Here is a 15,210-nt window from a genome sequence, read left to right on the forward strand (position 1 = left end):
ATGATTCATTGATTACATTTTTTTGTAAATTAGTTTTTTTTCTTATCCAATTGTTGTATCTAAAACTAGACACGTAAAGCAGAACAGGATTGCTAGAGTATGGGTGAATATACAGATAATTCCCAATATTTATTTTTTTTTTTAGATTCCCGGACTGTGATGAGCCTTACCCTCGTCTCGTAGACCTCAATTTAGCTGGAGAGCCCACAGAAGAGGCCCCAATGGCAGTGCAGAGGGACTATGGTTTTTGGTGCCCCCGGGAGTTGAAAATAGACCCTGATCTGGGTTATTCTTTCCTGGGGGTACAAGACTGTTCCCCTCCTTGTCCGAATATGTACTTTAGGCGTGAAGAGCTTTCCTTTGCCCGATATTTCATCGGAGTGATTTCCATCATCTGCCTTTCTGCTACCTTGTTTACTTTTTTAACTTTTCTGATTGATGTCACAAGATTCCGCTATCCAGAAAGACCCATTATATTTTATGCTGTCTGTTACATGATGGTGTCATTGATTTTCTTCATTGGCTTTTTGCTTGAGGACCGAGTAGCATGCAATGCATCTAGCCCTGCTCAGTACAAGGCTTCCACAGTGACACAGGGCTCTCATAACAAAGCTTGCACCATGCTTTTCATGGTGCTGTATTTCTTTACCATGGCTGGCAGTGTTTGGTGGGTCATTCTTACCATCACATGGTTCTTGGCAGCTGTGCCAAAATGGGGCAGTGAAGCAATTGAGAAGAAAGCATTGCTCTTCCATGCCAGTGCATGGGGCATTCCAGGAACTCTAACCATCATCCTTTTAGCAATGAATAAAATTGAAGGTGACAATATTAGTGGCGTGTGTTTTGTTGGCCTCTATGATGTGGATGCATTGCGATATTTTGTTCTTGCCCCCCTCTGCCTGTATGTTGTGGTTGGAGTTTCTCTGCTGTTGGCTGGCATTATCTCCCTCAATCGGGTTCGCATTGAAATCCCATTAGAAAAAGAGAACCAGGACAAGCTGGTGAAGTTCATGATCCGGATTGGCGTGTTCAGTGTTCTGTACCTCGTTCCGCTCTTGGTGGTAATTGGCTGCTATTTCTATGAGCAGGCTTTCCGAGGTGTGTGGGAGACCACGTGGATACAAGAACGCTGCAGAGAATATCACATCCCATGCCCATATCAGGTGAGGAAATTGATACGGGATATTCAGGAAAGCAAAGAAATAGGAAAGGAGGGTATGCTATAAGGATTTAACTGCTATCTATTACTGAAAAGCAGCTGCTACTCCTGGTGGGGAAGATTCTTGCCATTATTATGTTCTTTAGATAATATACTCGACTAATCTTCAAAAAGGCAATGTTACAGGATAAATCTGTGGATGAAGCAAATGTGCAATGCACCTTTTTGACAGAACCTTGGAGAATTGACTTTTTTGTTATAGACAGTGGGCTTTATAATGCTTTTCTGTTACTTTCTTGTTTTTGTTTTATGGGACCCACAGAAGTGGCCAGAGAAAGGATCCCTTTAATGCCAATTCCAAGCATGGGGTCGTGGGGCTTGTCTTTGAATGGGGAGTTAAGTGTTCGTTTCAAGCCTTGCCCTAAAGGGGGGAGGTATGGTGTGCATCTGAATATCATCAATGGTCTGCTTGTTAACAATTTTTAGGGATTTTGTGGTCTTCTGTAAATGTATTTAATGGTGTTTTTAGAACACAGATTTCCAGGTCACTTTGGGGAAGTCCATATATGTGTCAGAAATGACTGTGTGCAGTCTGGTCTGAAATAACCTTTACAGAAAGTCAGTTTGTTAGTTCTTCAGGTTTTAAAGAACAGGTTTGGCTTGTCAGTATTTGATACAGTTATCATGTAAGCAAATGCCATAGAGAATATTAGATGCCAGACTCTCCACCATGTTACACCGGTTTGAAGGTGTTGTAATTAGATGTAGAAAAGAGGAAAATCAGGCCCTGAGAGAGTAGTTGATCAGATGAAGCCTAGTTTCTTTCTTTCTTTGTGCTAAAGTGGTTGTGGCAAATAAAGTATTGTGGGGGATATATTTCTTCAAATAAAGTATTGTGGGGGTTATATAACAATATGAGTTCCATTGGGTACCTGCACTAACACTAGTATAAATACCAAGCCAGTAGTCCGCTCTAAAGCAGCTGAATTACCATCTGGGTCATCAAAGCTCATGTTTTAGTGCCATATATGAAATGTTCTGGAATACTTTGTATGGCTTGATGATATTCCTTTATTACCTGTAACCTTTATTGTTTTCTCTTACATTTTATTAGGGTGATTACTCCTCCCTTCCACCTAATGTGTGAGCACTTTTATAGCAGGAAGTATCAGTGAATGGGTGTATTCCGTTTCACTTCTTTGAGTTTTTGTTGCTGTACTTTTTGTGGGCCTGCAAGTTTCATTATGTTGAATCAATTGTTAGAACACTCTCTCTCCAATCTATCCAGAAGACCTAATCCAGCCCCCTGTGCTGTGGCAGGACCAAGTATTCCAAAATGATCCTTTACAAGTGTTTGATGAAACTGTTAAACCTCCATGACAAGGATTTCACAACCTCCCTTGGAAGCCTATGCCAGTGCTTATCTGTCCTTAAAGTTAAAATTTTCCTACCATCTAACCTAAATCTCCCTTGCTGCACATTAAGCCTCTTACTTCTTTTCCTACCTTCAGTGGACATGAAGAACAATTGATCCCTGTTCTCTTTATGACAGCCCTTAATATATTTGAAGACTGTTATCAGGTCCCTCCCTCAGGCTTCTTTTCTCAAGGGTCAGCATGTCCAATTTATTTTAACCTTTTCTCATAGGTCAGGCTTTCTTAACTTTTAATCATTTCTGTAACTCTTCTATGGACTCTCTCTCCATTTTATGCACAATTTCCTTAAGTGTGGCACCCACAATTGGACACAGTACTCCAGCTGAGGCCTCGCCAGTGGTGAGTAGAGTGAGACAATTACCTCCTGTGTCGTATATACGACATTACTGTTAATGCATCCCAGAATACTAGCCTTTTTTGCAACTACATCATATTGTTGACTTCTAGTCAATCTGTGATCCATTGTGTTACCTGACCAACTGGGATAGATATTAGTGCATTCATGAATTGACATGACACTCGTTCAATGATGACAGGCGGGCTTTAATTACTACACTTATAAAATGAACCCCCAAACCAAAAGTCCAACATATATTAGCTGCAAAAGCAATTTTCCTCACCAATGCAGGCTAGAGGCGGTGGTTTCAATTCTTGACAGTTTCTCCAAGAGCTTGGATTCGTAGTCTCAGAAGAAAGCTGGCTGAGATGACAGTTCTGTGTCTGGAATGATGTCTCAGTCCTGAAGTGCACTTGCTAGTGTTGAATTGTTGCTTCTCTCTTTATACTCTTAAATTTAGTGTTTTCAAAGCATTTTTGGTAATTACTTGAGAGAACAAAGGAAATTAAAAAAAAATAATAATAACAGGGAAAGACCTATATGTTTTTGCTCAGTTCAAAGGGTATAGCCACTTGGATTTTGTTGAGTCAACAGTCCAGGACTTGTTTGCCACAAAGTGCCACCTTTTCCTAACAGAAGGTGGTTGGGGTTTGCTGAGAAGAAAATGGAATAATTCCTGAGGTAGTACCCATCAGAAGATAGGATCAAAATGTATCCTTGAAAAATACGGGGCCACTGAGATATAGATGTTGTTTACAGAAGATAATTTCATTAGGGAGGCTGGTCACTCAAGAGGGGCCATTAACCATAGGAAAGGCAGTTACCCAGATAAAATACCAGACACGCTTAAAGAAGAAAACAGCACATATGTGATGCAATAAGAAGCAGCCCCTTCTTTTCAAAAAGGGATTCCAGTTACCACCATGCTTTTGCAATATGCTTCTTATTAGTAATATTTGGTAGCTCAATTTTATAAGTAGGCCCAGTCTAGCTTGAATTTTATAGTCTACAAGTGTAATTCCCAAATCTTTTTCAGCAGTACTACCACATAGCCAATTTTTCCTCATGTTGTAGTTGGGCATTTAATTGGGTTTTTTCCTTCCTAAGTGAAGTACTTTGCATTTGTCTATTGAATTTCATCTTAGTGATTTCATCTTCGTGATTAGTGATTGGATTTCGGACCAATTCTTCAGTTTATCAAGATTGCTTTGAATTCTAATCCTGTTCTCCAAAGTGCTGTCAGGCTCTCCCAGCTTGGTATCCTCTGCAAATTTGATAAGCATATTCTCTGCTCTATTATCCAGGTCATTAATGAAAATATTGAATAGTACTGGACCTTTGTGGGACCCTACTATGAGTCTTCCCAGTTTGACAACGAGCCACTGATAACTACTTTTTATAGTACAGTCTTTCAACTTGTTGTGTACCCACTTTATAGTCATTTCATCTAGAAGTAGACCATATTTCCCTAGTTTGCTTATGAGAATCGTAGAATTGGAAGGGACCTCAAAAAGTCATCTAGTCCCATCCCCTGCACTTATGGCAGGACTATATAGTATCTAGACCCTCTCTGATAGGTGTTTGTCTAACCCTTTTAAAAATCTCCAATGATGGAGATTCTACAACCTCTAGGCAATTTATTCCAGTGCTTAACTACCCTGACAGTTAAGAATTTTTTCCCCATATCCAACCTAAACTGCTTTTGCTGCAATTTTAAGCCCATTGCTGCTTGTCCTATCCTCTGAGGGTAAGGAGAACAATTTTTCTCCCTCCTCTTTGTAACAACTTTTTATGTATTTGAAAACTCTTACCATTGAAAAAACTGGGTTTGTTTATCTTCCCTCATAGGTCATGTTTTCTAGCTCTTCAGTCATTTTTGTTGCTTTTCTCTGGACTTTCTCCAATTTGTCCACATCTTTCCTGAAATGTGACACCCGGAATTGGACACACTACTGCAGTTGAGGCCAATCAGCACTGAGTAGAGTGGAATAATTACTTCTTGAGTCTTACTTAGAACTCTTCTGCTAATATACCCCAAATGGTGCAATGATGTTTGCTCTTCCCCCCTCCCCCCATCCCCTACAACAGTGTGATACTGTTAACTCTCATTTAGCTTGTGATCCACTATGAAGCCCCAAATCCCTTTATGAAGTACTCTTTCCTAGGGAGTCATTTTCCATTTTGTATGTGTGCAACTGATTTGGTCCTTCCTAAGTGGAAAACTTTATATTTGTCCTTATTGAATTTTATTCTGTTTATTTACTTCAGACCATTTCTGCAGTTTGTCCAGGTCATTTTGAAGTTTAATCCTATCCTCCAAAACATTTGCAACCCCTCCCAGTTTGATATTGTTTGCAAACTTTATAAGTGTGCTCTCTGCCATTTTCTAAATCATTAAGATATTGAACAGAACTGGACCCAGATATGCCCTGCCAACTTGACTGTGAACCACTGATGACTACTTTCTGGGAATGGTTTTCCAACCAGTTGTGCACCCACCTTAGGATAGCTCCATTTAGGTTGTGCTTCCCTAGTTTGTTTATGAGAAGATCATGTGAGGCAATATCAAAAGTTTACTAAAGTCAGGATATACAACATCTACCAGTCCCATCCTACCCCCCACAAAGGCTTGTTACCCTGTCAAAGAAAGCTATCAGGTTGGTTTGACAGAATTTGTTCTTGACAAATCCATGCTGATTGTTACTTATCACTTTATTATCTTCTAGGTGTTTGCAAATTGATTGCTTAATTATTTGCTCCATTATCTTTCTGGGTACTGAAGTTAAGATGGCTAGTCTGAGATTTCCCAGGTTGTCCTTATTTCCCTTTTTATAGACTGGCACTATGTTTGTCCTTTTCCAGTTCTCTGGAATCTCTCCCATCTTCCATGACTTTTCGAAGATAATTGCTAATGGCTCAGATACCTTCTCAGTCAGCTCCTTAAGTATTCTAGGATGTATTTCATCAGGCCTTGGTAACTTGAGGACATTTAACTTATTTAAGTAATTTTTAACTTGTTCTTTCCCTGTTTTATCCTGATATCCTACCTCATTTTTATGGGCATTCACTATAGAAGCGATTGGATATCTAATAACTTTTGTGGTGAAAACTGAAACAAAAAAGCCATCTGCCATTTCCACATTTTCTGTTTGTTTTTCTCCCCTCATTGAGTAAGGGGCCTACCCTGTTCTTGGTCTTCCTTTTGCTTCTAATGTATTTGTAGAATTCTTACTTGTTACTCTTTGTCTCTAGTTAGTTTAATCTCATTTTGTGCCTTGGCTTTCTAATTTTATGCCTATATACTTCTGTTTATAGTTTACATTCATACTTTGTAGTTTGTCCTAGTTTCCACTTCTCATAAAACTTTTTTTTTAGTTTCAGATCCATGCAGATCTCCTAGTGAAGCTGGGGTGGTCTCTTGCCATACTTTCTGTTTTTCCTACAAATGTGGGTCTGTCAAAAGCCTTACTAAAATCAAGATGTATCTCATCTTCAGCTTTTCCCCCCATGCACTATGCTGATAACCCTGTAAAAGAAGGAAATTAGATTAGTCTTGTATGATTTATTTTTTGACAAATCCATGCGTGCTCTTCCTTATTACTCTATTCTCTAGTTGCTTTTACAAATTGAATGTTTAATAATATGTTCCAGTATCTTTCTAGGTATTGAAGTTAGGCTGACTGGTCTATAATTCCGTAGTCCTCTCTTATAAAGATTGGTACTATGTTAGTCCTCAGTCCTCTGGGACCTCACCCATCCATGAATTCTCAAAGATAATTGCTAACAGTTCTGAGATTGCTTCATCTAGTTACTTAAGTATCCTAGAGTAAATTTTGTCAGGCCCTGCTGACTTTTCTGCATGTAACTAACTTATCTAAATATTCTTTAAAGATATCCTTTATCTTTAACCTGTTCTTTCCCTATTTTGGCTTTGTAATGTATCAAGTTAGATGGGATATTGCTTACTCAGAATTCAGAGAGTATTTTAAAGATGGAAATGTCTAGCATCTTAATGAGCAAAATCCTGGTTTGTGGAGTAGTGTATCAACATGTAGTAAAAATGCTACTCAAATCTCCAGCAAACTGTTAACATTATAATGGCTCAGCAGGAGTCGTTATATTGTTAATGGAAGAACAATAATGGTTCCATTCACATCAGATTGGGTCAAAGGACCTGTATACTCTGTGGCATATTAGAAGGGTTTTTCTTTTAACTTTTGAAATTTTTTCTTTAGCCAGACATGCTTCCCCAGTTAAGCTATCCAGGCCCCTAATTTATACAGATTTACAAAGTACCAACACATTGATTTATCCTTGAATAGTTAGAGCTATTGAGAAACAGGTTAAGGTTTGGGACCAATTTTAAGCTTTTTTAGTATGTTTTGATAGTCTCTCATCTTTTTAAAACTTTAAAATGTTTGAATTGTAGGGGCTTTTGGGGAGAGGCAGGGGTGGGGATTGTTTTTTGTTTTTTTTTCCCCTGAACCAAATCCTGGGGTCCTCACTCAGTTTCTATTCAGGCAACACTGATTGATTTCAGCTATTTAGGCCTCAGTAAGGACTTCTGGGTTTTGTCCCATTAGAAGCAAACTGTGTTATCAAGCAATAGTTCTACTTCGAGTGATTGCTCATATCCATTCCAATATAGGTGAGTGCACGCCACCATGCATGGGTTCCCGGAACTTTTTTCCCCTTAGCAGACCCCGTAGGGTCGACTTAGGCACCCCCTGGAGAACCGCGCTCATGCCGCGGTATATGAGGCTCCGCCGACCCTACGGCCCCTCAGTTCCTTCTTTCCGCCCATGACAGTTACTGGAACGTCTCTTGCCTCTCGCAAGTAGCATTCCTCTTATAGACTTGTTATTGTTCAGTAGTGTGTTTAACACTTATCTTAAGTTAGTTAGCATTAGAATAGAAGCCCTTAGGGGCTTAGGGCCAGGCCATGTCCGGCTCACCTGGGTTTAAGCCTTGCGCTGCTTGCGGCAAGTCCTTCCCAGTCAGTGACCCTCACGATCACTGCCTCAAATGCCTGGGGGAGCAGCATCAGAGGGAGAAATGCAAGATATACAAAGCCTTCAAGCCGAGGACTCAGCCTTCAGCCTAATGACATTAGGCTATCTTGATGGAGGCGGCACTCCGACCGGCTTCCGAACCCCCACGTTCCACCTCGGCACCAAACGTCTCCTCGGTCCAGAGTGCTCCGCTAGCACCGGGATCCACTCAACGCCGACTGTCCCAGGTGGCGAAGAAGAGAAGATGCCAGCATGTGGAGCGCTCGCACTCCCCCATACCACCTGCGCAGGTGGGGTCAAGTTGAGAGATGCACCAGCCACGGCCCGTTGAGCTTGCTCCGGAGCCTGCACCTCCATGCAGGGAGCCTCCTCCAACTCCTGGGGGTGGGGGAGTGCCCCTGCAGGCGTTGTCGACGCCGGAGGCTTGCCAGGTGGCATGGGCCTTGATGGCCATGCCCACACCTCCATCCTCCCCCCTTTCCCCCACCCAGCCAAGGGAGAGAGGGCTGGTGTCCCAGGGTAAACACACGTTGGGTCGCCCCGGAGGCTGGTCGAGACCCCCACCAAGGGAGAAGTCTCCCGCCAGACGGTCACAGAGGGTAGAAGGCTTTTTAATCACCTATATTGGAATGGTTTTGAGCAATCACTCGAAGTAGAAAACAGGGTTCCTTACCAGTAACTGTTGTTCTTTGAGATGTGTTGCTCATATCCATTCCACACCCACCCCCAGTCCCTGCTGCTGGAGTTGGCAGAAAGAAGGGACTGAGAGGCCGTAGGGTTGGCGGTTCCTCATATACTGTGGCATGCGCGCGGTACTCCAGGGGGTGTCTAAGCTGACCCTATGGGGTCTGCTAAGGGGAAAAAAGTTCCGGGAACCCATGCACGGTGGCATGCACTCACCTATATTGGAATGGATATGAGCAACACATCTCGAAGAACAACAGTTACTGATAAGTAACCCTGTTTTTCTTAACTAATCCCATGGCAAAAAGGCTTGCTAAAATGTTGAAAAGGTTTCTATAGAATTACATGATTTTTATTCCAACTACAGAATGAATTTGTAGCTTGCACAAGCTCATCACATCAACTGTGCAGGTGTAGAGTGATTACAATAATACCATAATGATTTATCAGGGAATTTCCTCATTGTAAGAGCCCTGGCAGGCACAGACCTGGAGTAGTCTTTGCTTTCAGCCTTCCTCCTGCAAGATCCCATAGTGTAGGCGATATGGTTGAAGTATTACTGTTCCTCAGATATTGCTGTCTGCTGCAGCAGCATATAAGGGCCATCAGAGAGAGGGTTCTAATTAAGGCACCTTTCAGGGTGCTCTAACCTACACAAGGGGCTAACCAGGCTTTGGCAAGCTCCAGGTCAGAGACACAAAATCATCTTTATGTGGTCACTTTGAGTGCCCTGACTGTAGTACATGCTCTGGAATTAATTGGTTCATATAATTTTATAATATTTATAGTTTGTGAGAGCAGCAGTAAATTTTCCTGAGGAATGTGAGCACGTGTAGTAATATGTTCTTTTGTGAATTGTTTGATTCTTCCCTCTGTTCTCCCTGGTATTAATATAAAAGTATTTTAAGTCACATGGTGCTGTTTCAGCCAATCTGAATTGCCATTAAGATCCCACATACAAACACGTTTCTGAGGAGACTTGCTGGAAGTTGGGTGGAGGGTAACATTTCAGATTGTGAATTATTTCACCATGGAAACAAAAAAAGATTTATATGACGATAAAGAAAACTCCAGAAAATCCTTTTCAATTACATTAGAGATTGTCTCTGGTGCTAACAAGCCACAGCTTGAAATTATTTTTTTTTTTTAAAGTGGCATGGAGAGAGATTAAAAAAAAAAATCTTTAAAGTATATTTTTTGGGAAGTGCATTAAAAGTTTGTGGATCTTGCTTTAAAAGGATGTTTCCTACGAATTTTGGCCATTCATCTTTTAATATACAGTTAGAAAATCTCAAGTCCTCTGAAGTACAGCATATATTTTTAAATGTGAGGTGGGGGGAAAAATTGTGTTACCAGAAATAATTGGTTTAGTGACCTCTCATATTTAGGACTTTAGTCGCAATAATTTGATCTGATCTAATAATTTTGCTTCCAGGCAATGAATAACGTTTCTCTATAAATTGTAATCTAAAATTGTTTTAACCTGAAGTTACTTTGATTAACCCTTCCTGCTCCGTCACACCTCCACAAGAGCTGGGATTTTCTATTTCTAATGCAAGTAAGGCTAAGAGTGTGCATCTGTAGTCCTGGCTCGTCCAGCGCCGTAAAGGTCAGACAAAGAATTGAATTCCTTTTCACTACCTGATTATTCCTCCTCCCCTCCCATCCCCCTGGCACTTGTGCCAAAAAAGAAATGGATTTGATTGTTATACAGCAAGAGCTCATACACAGATATAGAGGCATTTAAATATCATTTATTGCTATTACTATAGCATTTAGAGAGGGTCCCCATCAGAGATCAGTCTCTATTGTACAGAGAATTGATGAGCTGGGGTATTAGTAGAGAGTTGATGGTGCCCCAAAACGCCCGTCTTAAACTGTGAAATGTGACCTATGATATCCCTTTCTCAGGACATCTGGGGATCCAGTGTACAAAGCACAGGCTGTTGCAGAATTTTTACTGGCCTGGAGTTTGTGGCACTTAAAAATTACTGCAAAACGTGATTCCTGCCAAAGGGAGGGAAAAGTCCAAGGTAAGTGTAAAACAGCTGTTGTTCCACTGCCTATAATAGAGGAATCTTTATAGAGAGTAGCCATGGATATTGTGGGACCACTCAGTAAGGTGACCTGGACAGGATAGAAATAACCCCACCATAGAATATGTATGTCACTCCCTACCATGAGGCTGTGGCGCTGTCCTTAAGAGGAACACATGGCTGCTGATGCCCTTTTGACAACTTTCAGCAGAGTGGGGGCTTCACCAATAAAGTCTTGTTGAACCAGGGAGCTATTTTAAAGTCTGTCTTCACTAGGGCTTGTGGGAGAAATACAGCGTCAAACACAACAGACTGGTGAAAAAATTTGATGGGGGCACTTTAAAAAGATGTTGGGGATGGGAAGCAGGGGGGGAGAGAGGAGGGAAAGCAGCTGTATCATGGCAGAACCTGCGAATGTGGAGGCTGTTTAAAAATTGGCCTCCAAGACCGTAAAATAGGTATGCTCCTTTGTTGGGGTAGTGTATTATTACAGGAGATTTGTATCTTACTTTAGTCCCTTGACTGCTCCCAGCACTGGATTGTATAAACTAGAAAAAGTGGATTGGACTGCAAAATGTCAAAGGGCCTTCTGTAAACTGAACTAAGCTTTGAGTAAAGATCCAATTGAGGTAAACCCAGGCTTTGACAAGCCTTTTATAGTTTTCACAGATACAGAGGGCGAGAGGCATCCAGCTGTGTATTTAAGCAAAATTAAATAAATAAAGCTCCCTCAAACTATGCCACTATTGAAAAATGTATTGCCATTATTTGGGCACTTAAGAAATTACAACTGTATCTATTTGGGAAACATCTCATGGAGTACACTAACTAACTATTCACCTCTCAAGTGGTTGCATCACATGAAAGTGTAATGCCAAATTGCGAAAACGGAATCTTGTATTCCAAGATTATGACATGTAGATGATTGATGTTAGGAAAAATGCAAACATGGTAGGAGATGCTCTAGTGAGAACTTCCGTAGAGTACTTGGTGAAGACTCCTGGTCCGTGCAGTTTCAAAGTGGGGAGGGAGGAGAGATGTGACAGAGTGGAATATGTTGTGGTCAAATTGTGAGCTCCATTTCATATAAGGTATGGAGGTGAGAGAAGGCTCTGGAGAAGGCCAACTAGTCCTATGTACAGTTTTGCTTTTGTTTTTGTTTTTTTAAAGGCAGGCACAGAGATCACACATCCTAATGTAGTCTTTGATGTCTCTTCATGAGGTTGGCCACCAGAAATACTTGGAAGTCAGATTCCCAGTCTTAAAGTGACCAAAATATCTTGCCATGTGGGTCGTGGAACAATCTAAATCCTTTGCAGTTAGGGGTTTCTTCAAGGAATGTAAAAGGCAATCCCCATGATAGAGGAGACCTTGCTGTAGATGGAAGCTTGACCCTGGGAAGGCTCTGGGGTTTTCAGGGACTGGCAGATTGGCACTGCAGGTAGGTCACTGGGGAGCAGAGTGTGGAGGGTAGTCATCAGACTGCCCTCACTTGTGTGTCTGATGAAGTTAGTGTGTTTGATAACAGTTGTAAGAGCTTCCTCCTCTACTTCGTTCCTCATTCTTGTGGGGCAGGGTGTCTGTCTGCCCACTTATAGTTCCTGGGTGGTAGGTGATTGTAAAATTGAATCTGGATAGAGTTCCAGCTCTGCAGTTTCTCGCTGAAATCTGTATGCCATACAACAAGAACACTAACCCAGGAACCTATCCCTGCAACAAACCCCGTTGCCAACTCTGCCCACACATCGACTCTAGTGACAGCATCACAGGTCCTAACCACATCAGCCACACCATCAGGAGCTCATTCACTTGCACATCTACTAATGTAATATATGCCATCATGTGCCAGCAGTGCCCCTCTGCCATGTACATTGGCCAAACTGGACTGTCACTACGCAAAAGAATAAATGGACACAAATCAGACATAAAAAATAATATCCATAAGACAGTCAGAGAGCACTTCAATCTCCCAGGAGATTGACTTGAAAGTTGCCATACTTCTACAAAAAAAACCCTCTAAAACTGACTTTAGCAAGAAACTGCAGAGCTGGAACTCATGCAAACTTGACACAATCAGACTGGGTCTGAATAGGGACTTGGAATGAAATCCATTTTAAGGCACTTGGAAGAGAGGAAGGTGATCAGGAACAGTCAACATGGATTCACAAAGGGAAAGTCATGCCTGACCAACCTGATTGCTTTGTATGAAGAGGTGACAGTTGTGAATAGGCCTCATCTACTCTAACTGAATAGACTTTGTTAGCACTTGTCTCCCCATTGTTGTTTCTTGCCCTTGGATGCATATATATACTTCCCCACTTCATGCATCTGATGAAGTGGGTTGCAACCCACGAAAACTTATGCCTGCAGAAATTTGTTAGTCCTTAAGGTGCTACAGGACTCTTGTCGTTTTTGCTGTATACAGACTAACACAGCCACCGCTCTGGAACTTTTCACCACTGAGGTACAGAGTGTCACACCGAGGCATCCGTTTCAGTGATGAAGACCTGAGGGGATTCTGAGTGTGTTAGGATGGGGTGGATGTGAAGGCTCCTTTCAACTGATTGAACACAGCCTGGGCATCAGGACCAGGCAAATCTGGGCTCCTTCTTGAGAAGGGACATTAAAGAAATGACCAGGCTGGAGAAAACCCCCTCAATGAATTGCATGTAAAAGTTTGCAAAGCCCAGGAATCTCTGCATGCTATGTACATTTGAGGGTGCCTTCCATCTGTGATGGCTGCGACCTTGCAGGGGTCCATGGCAAGCATTGCCAGGGAGATGACATAACCCAAGAACTGTACCGTGTCCTTGTCAAAATCATACTTCTCTGGCTTCGCCAGAGTCAACGCTATGCTAAAGCTATCTAGAATATGCACGCAGTAATCATGGAGCTCTTGATTATTCTGAGAAGATTAGAGTGTTTCCTAGATGGCTGACCACGAACTGATCAAGGATATCCCTGATAAGGTCATTAATAAAATGTAGGAAGGTAGCGGGAGCCCCAACTAAATCCACAAGGGTGAGCTGGGCTCGCACTCTTGTTGTTCCAGAAGGGATTTGTATGCGTAAAGACCACATCCTCCCTACATCTGGTCTTTGTGGGCTGCTCAAACTGTAACTTGTTAGGTCATGGGCAGCCTGCCTAGTGGGTGGTGCAGGACCTTGTCTGATGGTTGCAGCAGCAGTTCAGAGTAGTAAGCGCAGATCCAGGAGTCAGATATTGGGTTGAGGCTGAAACTGGAGTCAGGATTGAGGAGCTAAGCCAAGGTTAGAACCAGAGTAAGGATCAGGAGCAGAGCAGGGAGGCAAAGTCTAGATTGGACTAGACATGAGTCAAGTCTGGAACAGGCCTGGAACAAGGCTGAAATGATGACTGGAAGAAGGGCTGAAGGCAGGCTGGGATGGAAGTAGGAGCAGGGTAAGAAGCTGTGGGTGGGTGTGCTACACTTAGCTACCTGCAGTGTTACTGCTACTGCATGGCTTAAGTAGCAGGCCAGGGGTTCTCCTGCCTAATCAGGAAACATGATTGTTTGGAGATGATGATGTTATTGGGCCCATGATTGTTGGGCCCAGCTGAGCTTGCTAGGTTGCCTTGTGACCAGGCTGGAAGCCAGGTGTGGTCCTAACAGTTGGAACATAAATTGACACCAGATTTAAGTCCTCCTGCAAGATTGGTCCAAGTTTTTAGCAGACATTCTAGATTTGCCACAGTCTTGATAAACATTCAGTTCCCAGCCTGAAATGGCAGAGGTATATGGATGATAATGCAGTAGATGCTTATTCTGTTCAAAGACAGCTGTGCTGATAATTTAGTTATATCAGCAAACAGAGTGCTCCACATTTTGACCCGGATCCCTCCAGTTTGTTATAATGGCTTGGGCAGTCATGCTTAGTGGTCAGAGAAGTGGCGATCAGAGGCCAGAAAGAGCACTGAAGGTCAGAGCCGAGATCATGAGTCTGAGAGGTGAGCAGAGAGGAAGGTTTGTTGCCACGGCTGGTGGGAGAGTTCACCTTGTTGCAGCCACTTCCTGGAATTCCTCCTGGGCTTAAATAAGGTTCCTGTACCAATCCAGGGGCCACAAGGGAAGCTGTCTGTCTGGCCTTCCGAGGTGGTACTTACTGTGGTGTTTATTACTGCATATAACCCTATTATGGCTTCTGGGTAGTGGAGATAACTGCCACCCACACCCCACAGACCTGGGGTCTAGTCCCGGCAGAACCTCACACTGTTCCCCAACCTTAATTGAGGTGATTCTGTTTTGTGGAAGGCAAGACTCAACACAGGAAAAGGGTACATTCTTTTGTCCACAGCAAAAGTTTTGTTTGTTGTTAAATGCGCCTAATAAGCAAGGATCAATTGTAGCTGCAAGATGCAACCAGGGTGCATAAAAATTATGGTTTAAAAAAAATATATATATATATATAGATTTTAGTTTAAATAACACATTTTATTTATATGTTGCTAATTCTTTACTTTCTTCCCATTTGATAGTTTTAAAATGCTAATGGATGTTTTGTACTTGCTTGTTTCGTTTCCTTATTGT

General features: G+C 42.1%; 1 protein-coding gene across 1 annotated transcript in view; it reads left to right on the forward strand.

Annotated features, from left to right (window-relative positions):
* FZD3 (frizzled class receptor 3) overlaps positions 1-15,210 on the forward strand; it is an 83,625-nt gene that overhangs the window by 47,403 nt on the left and 21,012 nt on the right. The window contains exon 4 of the mRNA XM_067556158.1: positions 146-1,163. Within this exon, the coding sequence (XP_067412259.1) occupies positions 146-1,163 (1,018 nt within the window). The remainder of the gene's footprint in view (positions 1-145; positions 1,164-15,210) is intronic.

This window comes from Emydura macquarii, unplaced genomic scaffold (assembly GCF_026122565.2).
Source record: "Emydura macquarii macquarii isolate MOO-44397 ecotype Brisbane River unplaced genomic scaffold, CSIRO-AGI_Emac_v2 contig_1676, whole genome shotgun sequence".
Lineage (NCBI taxonomy): Eukaryota > Metazoa > Chordata > Testudines > Chelidae > Emydura > Emydura macquarii.